General features: G+C 35.6%; 1 protein-coding gene across 1 annotated transcript; it reads left to right on the top strand.

Annotated features, from left to right (window-relative positions):
- Positions 1–1168: 1168 nt before the first annotated feature.
- LOC145667831 (uncharacterized) lies at positions 1169–2023 on the top strand. Its single transcript, XM_081735263.1, has one exon. The coding sequence runs from the start codon at positions 1169–1171 to the stop codon at positions 2021–2023; it is 855 nt and encodes a 284-aa protein (XP_081591389.1).
- The last annotated feature ends 12624 nt before the right edge of the window (positions 2024–14647 follow it).

The following is a 14647-nucleotide window of genomic DNA, read 5'->3' as shown; positions in this document are numbered from 1 at the left end:
CGACCAGGAAACACGTTCACATATATCCTCTAATTCAAGGACCGTAATAGGTAAAGACATGGGGGTTTCTTTAAAATAAACTTTGGACTTCCCTTCGCATTTCGTCCACTGCATATTTGTGTCTATCTTCAATAGAACGAAAGTTTGTAGCATGTTGAAATCTGAGTGTTGTTAGAATAGAATAAACATAAATGGCTATTATTTAAAATTATTTTCCATATACTTATAATATAAAATTCAAATACAAAACAACCATAGGGTAAGGGGGTACAATTTCGAACAGGTACAATTTTGAACACAGTAAGCTTTTGCACCATTTTTCGAAATACAACAGTTTCCAACACTGAGTGAAGAATATGGCGTTGACAGTGACTCTTGTGCTTGTTTGTTTCTGATAGAGTTGTGTGTTTAATTGTTTGTTGAGGCCGTACAGAAATTATTCTTCAAGCAAAGGTGTGTATATCAACCATAGAAAATGTCGTACTATAAAATAGCTCATTATTTGACGTTGTATTGTTGCTTTAAATTTCGAAATGTTGGTTGTTAGTTTACTGTAGTATGTTCCACGGTCCATGATGGAAACAAGCATGGTACACCAGATTCCATCTACGAGCAGCATTTGTAACTGTTTAGTCGCAGATAAAGTATAGCGAAAGGTACAATTTCGAACACCAATAAGGGACAACTCTGAACACTAGGTTGAAGGTACATATCAGCCAGTTGTGCTACCATTCTCAGTGTGCCTTTCGTGTTTTGTCATTACAGATGGGAACGACGGAAAACTGAAATGAAGAAGCGTATTTTGGGGGATCCTTCTAATATAGCAACAGCAGTGAAGAGCGTCTTATCGGGTGATTTATCGTTAAGAGGACCATCGGCATTGTATCACATTCCACTAGGCACCCTTCATGACCGTGTAGGCAAGGAAAAGGAAAGGCAGATTGCACTTACTCCACCGATAACAGGCAAAATTGGACATCCCACAGTACTATCGGAAGAAACAGAGAAGGCTTTGGTGAATAGGTTAGTGTATTTCGAGAACAGAGGATTAGGACTTACATCCTTGCAAGTAAAACGTGCTGCTTTTGATGTGGATGTGACCCGTGGAGTTCGGCACCCATAGAATCCAGATGTGAAGATAGCTGGTGATGACTGGTTCAAAGCCTTTATGAAAAGGCACCCAAACATAAGTTTGAGGAAACGAGAAGGACTATCGAGAGTTAGAGCTGCAGGTATGAATGAAGAAGAAGTGAGGAACTACTTTAGAATTTTGAAAGGTGTAATGAATGACTTTAATTTGTTTGATAAACATCCATGCATATACAACATGGATGAGACAGGGATTCCCTTGAATAACAGACCCATGAAAATAGTAAGTCAAAAAGGAAAGCGTGAGATCGTGTCACTAACCAACATTGAAAAAGGGGAAAACGTGACAGTCGTTGCTTGTTGCAATGCTTCTGGTTCTTACATTCCACCGATGATCATTTCCAGAGGTGTCAGAATGTGCCCGGAATTCAATGATGGTTTGCCACCTTGCACAGTTGTGGAGTTGAGCGAGTCTGGTTACATCAACGAAAGACTTTTCCTTAGGTGGTTGGGACATTTTTGTACATACAAAACTTCTGGTAAGGATTTGCTTATACTGGACAATCATGGAAGCCACACCAATTTCAATGCCTTGAAATTCTGCCAGGAGGATGAGATCGAGCTCGTGGGTTTACCACCTCATAGCAGGCACGTTCTTCAACCTTTAGATAGAACTTTGTTCAAGTCTCTGAAAGCACACTACCACGGGAAAGCAACAAACTGGCAACATCGCCATCCCAACGAGGCTCTGTCGAAGTTCAGATTTAATTCTCTCTTTTGCGAGGCTTGGAACGAGGCAGCTTCTGTTGGCTCGGGCATAAAAGGTTTTGCGTGTACTGGAATCATACCCGTTTCGGGCGACATTGTTCCAAAGTCCAAATTTGCTCCTTCCCTCCTGTTCGTATCGTCTTCGGAAGAAAAAAAAACAATCTAGGAACAACACTGAAACTAATGACATTTGTGCACCAGGAACATCGAAAATTGATGATTCACCTACATAACAAATTCAAGAAAGACCCACTATTATCTCATCTACACCAAATACCTCAAGTTCTCCTATGCCACAAGACGAAGACAAACCTACCATTCTCTTACCTACACCAAAACCCTCCGATTCTCCGGAAAATGCTTTGGTTCGTAACATACTCAAAACTCCTGAGAAGAAACCTTCTACACGTAAAAGAAAACTCCTAACCTCGCTCCATCTTACAAGCAACACTCACATTTTGAAGTACAGGCTAAGAAATTCTGTGTTGTTAACCGGCCTACTCCAGGAAAGAAGCTTCAAGTTGCAAGACAGCCGCAAAGAAGCAGGACATTAACTCCAACAAATGAGAATATATATGGCTTTTGCCAGTTGAGCTATTACAGTGAAGAGTCCGTCGAGAAGGCGACTAGATACGATGCCAGTCTTGCCAAGTGTGGTATCATGAAGTGTGTGCACAAGGTAAGAAACAATTTATTTGTGGAAAATGTATGTGATCGAAATTGTACCTACCAGTGTTCGGAATTGTACCTGATGTGGTACAAATCTGAACGTTTCTGTGCTAACAATTATGTTTATGGACATTGTAACAGAGCTTTTTACTTAATATTTCTGTAACGCAACACAGATTACAAACTTTGTATTTACCAAAAATTGTCCTATTATTACGGCTAGTTTGTCCAAAAATAAAAAAAAGCCGAAATTGTACCCTCTTACCCTATTCTTCATGAAAGTTATATAAATATAAAAACAAAAAAAAGTAGCATTTATGTCTCCTCAAACTCCAGTTATTATACAAAGATGACAAGTATATTTAGCAAAAACGAATCTCCCATTTCGGTTCATTTCCTTTCGCTTTCCTGTTGCAGAGAACGGAGCGTGCTTTTAAGTTGGTATTTGTGTTCGCGCATTTTCTCTTTCCTGGGATTGGACGTTGAATTGAACGTAGTGTCTGCTTTAACCAGTGGGATGACATTGAGCAAGAGCGAAGTCTACGTCACTGCCAGGATAATTCTCGGGCATTGTAGTCTTGCCCTTATTATAAACTAGTGTTTTATCGTTAAAGGTAGAAAGATGCAGATATTTAATTATTTAAGGTGGAAAGATGCTGATATTTAATTATTTAATATTGAAGGAAAAAGCAAGAAGAGGCTCTTTTTATGGATTGCAACTTGATATTGAATCTTGTAACAATCTTTATTGTCACTCTTCTTAGCAGGTGTGTATACATTCTCTTATCACTAATAGCAGAACAGACACAAGAAAACGTGAATTCTAAGATTCCAGGTGTATATTCTAAGAATAGGCTGTGAACTGATAATTTAAATCCCCTTTATTGTTCAATGTGTCAGCGATGTTTTTATTTAGACAAACTGACAATAAATGCACTAAAATATTTTAACTTCGTAATATGCACGGTAAATTATAGGTTGTCAAATATGAGTATTGGAAAGGAACGCAATATTCTGCAACAATGAAGGTCTTTGCGTAAGATTTCAAGATTGGAGAAGGAACACAACATAATGGACCATGTAAAATTCCTAAAATAGATTTTTGGTTTGATTCAGTTCAACGTCCCACACTTATGCCCGCTACGCTAAAGAGACCTGGACCTACTGATTATAGTGGATTTTCTAATATATATATCTGAACAATCCCTTTGGTATTCTCTGCTTGTCAGTGCTATTAAACATGTGTTTAGTCGACCACCAGTCTATTCCATCGCACTTTGAAATAGGTATAATTTATTACAGTGCTGCTATTCTATTTTTCAGTACAGGCATTTCAATTTAATTAATGATTTCTCTCACTAGGCTCAAGATCTTATTGATATAGTGGCTTTTGTGGATCAAATGACTACTACTGCATTAGTTAAAACCCTGCATTTGCTCGCACGACCATGTTTCATAACACAAATCTAACTCGCGCAGTTTTTATATGTTCCTGTAGGTGAGAGAGCTCTTAACTCTGAACTGAAAACAGATATGTAAACATTCGTTACGGAAATAGATTCAGGAGTAAATTCAAGTGCTATTTGATATCTCACATGACCCCCTTGCTATTTATCATATTTGACCGCGATTCAATAGGCGCCTTTCAAGATGGCGATCATGCACTGGAAGTACTCCCACATATAGATACCCTATCCCGGTTTACAATGTTGAAGTCAGATTTACCAAAAGCTTTTTCACTTTTATGCCAAAAGGGTATTCTTGGACATGGCCTATTGGATTTCAAGATGGCGTCGGTGTAGCGGCTCAACGAAGCATTTGCGCATCGAGTGACTATTACTACGTTACTTAGCATCTCGAACTCAATCTTGTCAATAATTTTCATAAAAATTCAACTCTCACGGTTTATGGACCTTCCCCATAAGTTGAAGGTTCGATCTGCATATGTTAAATGATATGCACATATACACTGTGTACATACATCGGAGTGAACGAATGGGTAGATGAACAGACACTGAAAATCACTTTTCGCCATGTAGGTGTCATGAAACGTGTAAATCCATTGGAAATTCGAATTTGATTATTTTCATTATTTATCACCATGCTTTCTTCTCTCCTATTCGTCGCTCGGAAATAAAAGACACAGAAATTAAATAGCTTATAAAAGAGTATTGAACGTACAAACAATATATAAAACTACACTACTATTTATTTCACAAATAAATAAATAAATAAATAATAAGAAGCAGAATATTATAAACCTTTCCGAAACCATACATTCTTAGTCTATCAACCTGCACAACTACAGTACAGTAGCACTATTTCTTCGTAACTTGTGTGCGATAGCAGCACCGATTAAATCTAAAACTTAACACCCCTTTCTCCATTCTTTAAGTGCACACAAACGGGTTTTAAGGACTTGATTGCTCTCATAAGATTTTTTTCTGGGGAGGGGAGTCGAGATACAAGATTTTAGTCTACAAAAAGCAAGTTTTCTTGGTTTTATCACAACCAACTCCGGTTTCCTCTACAACTTTTATTTTCCTTGGGTACGAATAATGGTAAATTTAGGAGAAGGGGGTACGTCCAAGCACTTGGGGTAGATGAGTAGCTCTGCTCTAGCAACTGAAAACTGGAGTACATAAGTCATGATGGCTGCAGTGACAGAGCACTCATCTCTTGTGCGTGATCTCCTTGGTTTGATCTCAGCTCGTGCCAATTGGACTTTGTGATGGACAAACACTGTGTGCATGGGTTTTGCTCGAGGTTTTTCTGCAGTAGCGTACGCAGGAATTTATTTCGGGGGGGGTCCAAAGTAGTCATATTGGGAAATGTAACCTTCGTGGGTGTTCTTTATGCATTGAATAGCCGACCAACACCCTTTATAAACGTGAGAGAAGCTCTTTGTAAGATTGTCACGTATTTTCATCATTGTGTCAATTAAGGAAGTAACAAAGTGTCAATTTAATGTGACATATGGATGTTGCACAATACTTTAACTGTTGGAAGGCGGAGAAACATGAGAAACATGAAAGAAAAGGATACAATTTGAAATTGACAAGCTTTTTGTAACACTGTTACAATTTGAACATTGTGTCATTAAAAGAAAGAATATATTGTGTGAGAAAGTTTAACTGTTGGAAGCCAGAAAATACTTTAACAGCAGGACGTAAGAAAGTCATGTAACCTAAGAATGGCCTGAGTAGGGAGAGAATTCTTTGATGTGTACTAAAGAAAGAAAGAAACATATACACAGGTGTACTGTAATTTTGGGTGGTCCAGTTTTTTGGAGTTGGAGGGGGATGTACTGTGCTCTGGACATTGGTTAATTGAGGGACTGTGATTTCACTGCATGGAAAAGAAAGAAATAGGAGACACCTGCTTGTATGTGTGTGTTCCAGGGTTTTTGGAGGTGGGGAACGAACTGTACTGCCCATGGAATAAAAAGACATTGCTTAATTGACAGTGTAACTTGCACCCTATGGAGAAAGAGCAATGAGTATACTGAAGGAGAGAGAATGTAAGAAATACCTTGAAAATGTTACATAGGGAAAGTGTAGTGTCCTTTTGACCAAAGGACCAGTTTAAATTAACGTGGGAATAGTTAAAATTACTACAATAGAAAGCGAAACTTTTTTTGTGTGTGGATGAGAAAACGCCATGATACTTTCAACCCAGCTGTATGTCTAACTCTTTTTAGAAAAGAAAGAAAGAAAAAAAGATCTTTTAAGTTGTTAGGATATAGAAAGTTATTTGAGAAAAACGTATGTGACATTTATTGTTGACGGATGGGACCCCCTGTAATTTTGAGTTGAACGTAACTTTTTTTAGAAAAGAAAAAAAAAGATTTTTCTGACTTAGACAGAAAAATGTTCCATTTAGCATGCCCTGTTAGAATGAAAAAAGAAAGAAAGAAAAAGCCATTTTTCTGGAAAAGATTCTTGTTAACTTTAAAGAATAGCTATTGTACTTGTTTTTGTGAAAAAACGGAAGTGTGTGTGTGTGTGTGTGTGTGTGTGTGTGTGTGTGTGTGTGTGTGTGTGTGTGTGTGTGTGTGTGTGTGAACGCTGGAACCACCCAGGTTAACGAATATATATAACGAAGTTTGAAATGAGAGTAGATTATATAGTGTGCTTTTGGCGTTGTGGAAACTTGCCTTGTGTATTTTTTCTGTGAGTGTGTTGTTTGGAGAATAATTTTGGAATTACCGGAAGGAAAAAAGTAAGTTAAAATTTACCATTTATATAAATAAATATTAAACTTTGATTTTAAATGTATTTACATGCATTAAAATGACTTGTGTTTGCTTTTATTTATTGAACAAATGTCAGATAGAACCGTTGTTACGGCAAATTTAAGATTGAAATACGGAAACCAGAAATGTTGTGTATTTTGTGGATATTTAAAACACCAAGAAGCCCAATAGTGAACGGATAGGTTACCTACCATAAGACAGCGAGAGAGAGAGAGAAATAATATGGGAAGCATGCATATACGCTGAATGCATGCTATGAAGCGAGGGCGGGAGGGGGTGTTTGTAGTTTGGCGAAAAGAGCAAGAGAGGGAGATAGGGAGAGAATGTTTGCAAGGTTGGATAAATGCGTTCGGTGCGTAAGAGGAGAGGAGAGGGGTGGGAGGATTTTGGTGGTTCTACTTTGACGAAAAGAGGAAGAGAGAGAGAGAGAGAGCAAGGTTGGATAAATGCGTTCGGTGCGTAAGAGGAGAGGAGACGTGCGGGGAACAGTTTAACGAAAAGAGCAAGAGAGGTAGAGCGAAGCATGTATACGTTCGCTGCTGAGCGGAAGACAGGGGGAAGGCGCGGGGTTAACCTGCTTCAGGCCTTTTTTTTTTTTATTCTTAGCTGAATGCAATGGAATTTACGGTGTTTAAAAGGAACGGTGAAATCTTGTTTTGAACACAGAAACTGCAAAAGTTTGTGTAAGCCAAGAGAAAAGAAATAGCAAATGAACGAAAATAAATAATTTATATGTTGATATCAGTGGCGTATATGCGTGTGGTTTATTGAAATTCTAAGTGACTATTTTTTTTTCTTTTTAAATATGTAAAGTTAGATTATAATGTTATGATGTGTACTAAAAAGCACATGTAAAGTATAGAAATGATAATACTTACCTAACACAGAATGTGATCCTTTTCAATGTTTGAAGCACATACGAAGCACTAATATATGGCGGGAAAAAAAGACGCGAAACGACAAAATGATTTCGTCGGTAAACGAATGAGGAAATGCCGGTTGTACAAATAACAGGAGACCGATACGATGTGATGTAAACCGCACAAAAGCATGAATGGTACTGACACGTGTTTGTATATAGGTGGCGCTGATGCATAAAGACTAAGATTTTTTTTTTGTATAATAACTTTAAATGGGCATAGCTCCTAAACGAATGATTATACGATAAAATGGACTACAGAAATCGATTTGTTAGGTCGAAATCTATATAGAAAGACACCTTAGATGATAAAATTGAACAATTTTTTGTGGGGGGGCTAACAGTGCCGGGTGGGAATGTATGGCTCTAACATTACATTTTTGGCTTTTTTCGGCTAACTATTGGTTGTAGAAAGAAAAGAAAGGTATTTTCTTAATTGTTAGGACGTAACGAACACTACTATACAGATTAGAACAATGTAACTTTAAAATAATTTTAAATGTTCGTAGCTCCTAAACTATTCATCGGAGGTGAAAATGGACAACAGAAATCGATTTGTCAGGTCAAAATCTATATAGAAAGACACCCTACATGATACATTTGAACAATTTTTATTTTTTTGAAATTTATATACAGTGTGTTTCAAAAGTATATGTTTTTATTTTTTTGCTTTTTTTGGCCAAAGTATTGGTCGTAGAAACAAAAGAAAAGTATTTTCTCAATTGTTAGACCCTAAGGAACACTACTATACATATTAGAACAATGTAAATTGAAAATAATTTTAAATGGTCATAAATCCTAAACGGTTCATCGTAGGTGAAAATGGACAACAGAAATCGATTTGTCAGGTCAAAATCTATATAGAAAGACACCCTACATGATACATTTGAACAATTTTTATTTTTTTGAAATTTATATACAGTGTGTTCCAAAAGTATAGGTTTTTATTTTTTCGCTTTTGACGGCCAACTATTGGTTGTAGAAACAAAAGAAAGGTATTTTCTTAATTGTTAGGACCTAAGGAACATTACTATACATATTAGAACACTGTAACTTTAAAATAACTTTAAATGCTCATAAATCCTAAACGGTTCATTGTAGGTGAAAATGGACAACAGAAATCGATTTATCAGGTCAAAATCTATATAAAAAGACACCCTACATGATACATTTGAACAATTTTTATTTTTTTGAAATTTATATACAGTGTGTTCCAAAAGTACAGGTTTTTATTTTTTCGCTTTTGACGGTCAACTATTGGTCGTAGAAACAAAAGAAAGGTATTTTCTTAATTGTTAGGACCTAAGGAACATTACTATATAGCTTAGAACAATGTAACTTGAAAATAATTTCAAATGGGCGTAGCTCCTAAACGGTTGATCGTAGAACAAAATGAATTACAGAAATCGATTTATCAGGTCAAAATCTATATAGAAAGACACCCTACATGATACATTTGAACAATTTTTATTTTTTTCGATTTTATACGAGGCATGTTCAAAAAGTACATTTTACATTTTTGGGTTTTTACGGGCAACTATTGGTCGTAGAAAGTAAAGAAAGGTATTTTCTTAATCGTTAGGACCTAATGAACATTACTATATAGCTTACAACATTGTAAATTGAAAATAAAAATTTAATGAATTTACATAAACAATATAGCGTCGATTTTTTTTTGAAACTTTGGAAATATGTTTATTAAAGGGTATATTTTTATATGAATAGGTAAAATGAATAATATTACTAAAATAAATACCTTTTTTGCGCGTTTTTTACCGCAACCGGTGCGCGCCGCGCATTTTTTACCGCAACCGGTACGCGCCGCGCGTTTTTTACCGCGACCGGTACGCGCCGCGCGGTATTTGCGCCCGGAAAAAGGTTTTCGCGACGCGGGACGCGTAAAATATTGCCGCCCGGAAACTGCGCGGGGTATTGCCGGTTATAAAAAAACAAACAACACTCGGTAACTTGTTATGGCACATGTACACACACGCACAGTGTTATACACACTAATGTGAATGTTATGGTACAGGTGGCGTTGTTTCAAGAAACAAACATGGCGGATGGATTTTAATGTGCATTAATCTAGTATACATTATTTTTAAAACACTAATAATTAAAAATTTAAACAAGTTAACACGAACTTAACCGAAGTTTCCCGAACATTGCCGAACATAATCCTAAGAGTTTATTTACAATTTGTGTACATGTATTACACAAACTTAATCAAACATAAACATAAAAATGTAATATGATTTACCATACATGTGTAGTATACGTATACTTTGCATGAAATATAATTTAATTACCGTCAAAAATAATAATTATAATATTAACACGAAGTATAACACTATTACCTGTATAGGCTACAACACAATTTGTAGTCTCGTACCCAAACGCATTTTGTTTTGTAGTCTCGCACCCAAAAACATTACGTTTTGTAGTCTTGTACCCAAACGCATTTCGTTTTGTAATCTCGTACACAGGTACTTTAACATATTTTAAATTTAGTAACAGTAACAATATTGCACAATATGATGTAATTTGTACCTTATGTTACTGGTTTTAAAAATTCCTTTGTTAGTAATGCTAGGAATTTCTTTTGTTTGCTTTGCTACAGGTGTTTAATCCGGTTTAAACTGGTTTTATTTTTTTTGTTAGGCATTGTGTATATATACCCCCGTTGCAAAGGAAATATTATCATATGAATGTTGGTAACCGTACCTTAAACACAACATTTACTTACTGAATAAATTTATACAACCATATAATAAAAGAAATATTAAAATATTATATTTACAAAAGAGTATTAATATTAACTGTATTGTTGCAGTTGTTGAAATTCAAAACAACAAAAGAAGAAAAAAACAAAAGAAGAAAGGAAGGAAGAAATCCTGATTTTTATCAAGTTTACAAGACATAGCAGATTTACTTAGAAGATCATCGTAAGTATATTTACATACTATACATATTTGAATGATTATGTTTTTATACTTTGATTAAATATTCGTATATAAAGTATTATTTTTAAAAATTGTAAACTGATAAATATTTATAATATTTTATTTAAAACAAACTAAATTTGTTTTATCATTACACAAAACGTGTTTTTAATAGATTTACACTTTATTTTATGAACAAAGTTCTTGCAGAATTTTAAAAATGTTTACACTCTATTTTAACAACGAAGTTCTTGCATAATTTTAATGATGATCAACAGAAAAAAATAAGTAGAGCTTCTTAGAAGAAAACTAAATAATATTGTTAACTGAATAACACTATATTTTTATATATTGTTGTATTTATTTTAATGTATACTAATTTTTGTTTTTATATTTTACAGATGGAATTTCTGGGTGCATCATACGTAAACGAGTTTAACGAAATTGACGAAATTTATTTGGCTGGAGTTATAGAAGGCCTGCACACTAAGGAACGCGTGTTGGAGACCTGGTGGAGAATTATGGATAAGCAACGCCAGGGATTTCGTGGGAGTGAAAGGTATGATACCTTGTTATCAGCTCTTTTTAATTTTTATTATGATAATCAAGCACTTATATTGCAATATGCAATGTCTAGTGCTGACATTGTTGAGTTATTTGCACACGGATTTTTCCGTGAGCAAATCATGTACCAGTGGGCACATGATAAATTCATTCATTTTAATTATTTTAATTGCGCACAAAGTGATAGGATAAATGCAGCAGAGGTAGCCGAATTTTGTAATTATGGATCGCGTTTTATTTCGGTTCATAATAATGTGTTGCCATCTGTTGAAAATTCCGTAACCTCGGTCCACCAAGAAAGTCAACCCTTGGAAAACATACTTCAAGAAGAAGATTTTAATTTAATTGATGAAATTATTAATGAACAAATACAAAATGAAGCATCAGATGGTACACAAACAAATCAAAATTCCGCAGTTTTAGTAAATTCCGATGAGTTTGGAACATCTGATTATGTGGAGGCTTTATTAAACGAGTTATGTGAAAACGGACAAAATCCTGTGGATGTTGTAAATAATGAAGTAGAGGTACCAAGTGTACAATGTTCACGGGATACTCGTGGTTACGGAATGGGCTCTCCACAACCAAGTACTTCCGGTTACGTTCCTCCAAGTGAACGTAGCGGACATACAGATGTTCAAAATACAGGGGAAGGTAATTTCGAAGTAGTACGTGAAAGCAGAAAAAGTTTCACTAAGTTTAACTTGGTGGGACATGAAATTGCGGTAAGGCCAATGGGAAATGAAGAAATTAGAAATCCTGCGGCCTATATTGAAAACCTAATGAACTTCGCATTGGATAATGTATTGAACAATGCGAGACCTAACGATTTTGTTGGAATGTACATTGATTCCTCCAATAGTAAGGATAAGAAAGCAGTGTATGTTCCATGGAGACGCCGCAAAGACATTTCTGCTAAGTCCGTTTTAGCTTCCATTACTAGAGTGTTAAATAGTAATGAAGACTTCCTTTTAGGTAATCATATCCTGTTTCGATTTCATATAGTAAATTCCATGTTTGGTGCTGGAAGAACACGAGATAATAATTCCACACTAAGCAAATATTTGCCGTTAAATGAATTTTTAGTACAACATTTGGTTGAGCTTCCGGGAACCGATAATGACAAACTTTGTTTACCTAAAAGTATTGCTTGGGGTATAGCAAAGCATACCGAAACACGTGGAAATTTGACTCATTTAACAGATCCAACTCGAGATACATTAAAAGGTAGAGCTATTAAGCTTTGTACTGAGGCAGGTGTTAGCGTTAAAGATGGTTGCGATTTGAATGACGTAGAATTGTTTCAGAAACATTTAACTCCAAACTATCAAATTATTATTTATGAAAAAGTACCCGAAAGCAAACGTGAATTTAGAGTACGTTACCCGGAAACAGAAGTACAAAGACCAGAGTTACAAGATGCAAAACCCATTTATATTTATTACAATGAAAGGGGAAGTATTGGACATTTCCGTCCTATTCGTACTATAACGTCATTTTTAAGAAAAGAAAAGTATTGTTTACATTGTTTAAATGGTTTTAATGGTTTGAATCGTTATCATAAGTGTGAGTTAATGTGTTCATCTTGCGAACATATGCATAAACTTGATGTTACGATGTATAAAATGAAATGCAATGCATGCAATAGATATTTTACTAGGGGTGAATGTTTCGACAATCACTTAAAAGGTAATAAAATTGGCAAGAATGTGTGTGAATATGTGAAAGTTTGCATCAACTGTAATGCACTCTATGATTTAAGAAGACGTAAATCTGATCATACATGTGGTGAATACTTTTGCAGTACGTGTCGTGAACATGTACAGGAAGGTCACTCATGTTATGTGAAGAAAGTAAAACCTACTCATATCAAGAGGTTTCTTTATATTGTTTTTGACGTAGAAACCATGCTCAAACCGGAAAATGAGCGTGGGGAGCGGGAACACGTTGTTTGCTTGGTATGTGCTAGACATGTATGCCATAAATGTATGAATAACGGCATTGATGAAGCCTGCAGTACATGTGGTGATGAAAACGGTAACCGCTCGTTTTCTTTTAAAACCATTGATGAATTTATTACACATATTTTATTAGATAGACCGCAATTTAGTAAAGTTTGTGTCATAAGTCATAATGGTAGTCGTTTTGATAGCATTTTCTGTTTGAGATCTCTCATTGAGTCCCAGCATATCATTCCAAAAACTTTAATTCAGGGTCAAAAGATTTTTAGTATTTCTATTCATAATAAAATTATTTTTAGAGATAGTTATTTGTTTGTTGGTGTAAAATTATCAAAATTACCTAAAACGTTAGGCCTTTCAGAAAATTTAAAGAAGGGAGATTTCCCATACTTGTTTAACACAGTAGAGAACCAAAATTATGTAGGACCATATCCCGGAATAGAGTACTATGATCCTGAATCGCGAACTGGTGAAGAAAGAAAGCGGTTGGAGGGATGGCACCAAGAACGGGTGCAATTGGGAGAGCAATTTAATTTGCAAAAGGAAATGCTGGAGTATTGTGAAAATGATGTGAGAATTCTCACAGAAGCTGTTATTAAATTTAGTAATATCATAGAAGAGAAAACGGGTGGATTACAATGTTTTCTAGTATCGTCTACGATTGCAAGTTTAGCCATGCAAACATATCGTACATCATATCTTCCAGAAGAAAGTATTTCTGTTATACCACCTTTGGGGTACCATTATAAAACAAAAACCAGTGAGAAAGCAATGAAATGGCTAAAGTATATGGAACACCAAATGGGTATAGAAATCCAGCATGCTGGACGAAACGGAGAACAATCTTTTGGAAGGTATAATGTTGACGGATACAATGCAGAGCTTAATGCCGTGTTTGAATTTATGGGATGTTACTGGCATGCCTGTAAAACGTGTTTTCCAAATAACCGTAATGCCATAATAGATAATGCACATGGTCCGTACAACACATTTGAAAAAAGGTACGAACATACGGAAATCCGGCGAAAATATTTCACAGAAATTCTAAAAATGAATTTGTATGAAATATGGGAGTGCTCTTGGGATAATAAAGTACGCACAGATGTAGATTTACAAAACTTCCTTAAAGAACAATGTGATACTACTGCCGACTTTCTTATTCCTAAGAGTTGCTACAACGGAGGTCGTACTGAAGTATTTCGTTCATATGTGAATTGTGCGGACGATGAATCCATTTTTTATTATGATATTACATCGTTATACCCCTACGTAATGGCAAGGAAACCTCTTCCGGTGGGGGCACCTAAGGTGCATAAGGGGCCGGTTTTCCCAGATGTGGGAAAAATTCATGGGATTGTAAAATGTACTGTATTGGCTCCTAAACAACTCTTTTTTCCCATCTTACCGTATGTAGCGCAAAGCCGATTAATATTTGGACTTTGTAGGCTATGTATGGAAGGAGAAACTATTGATAATTGCA

This window comes from Thermobia domestica, chromosome 13, assembly GCF_964235325.1.
Source record: "Thermobia domestica chromosome 13, izTheDome1.hap1.1, whole genome shotgun sequence".
Taxonomy (NCBI): Eukaryota; Metazoa; Arthropoda; class Insecta; order Zygentoma; family Lepismatidae; genus Thermobia; species Thermobia domestica.
Note: the sequence above shows the minus strand (reverse complement) of the source record. Positions and strands in the feature narration are given on the sequence as shown.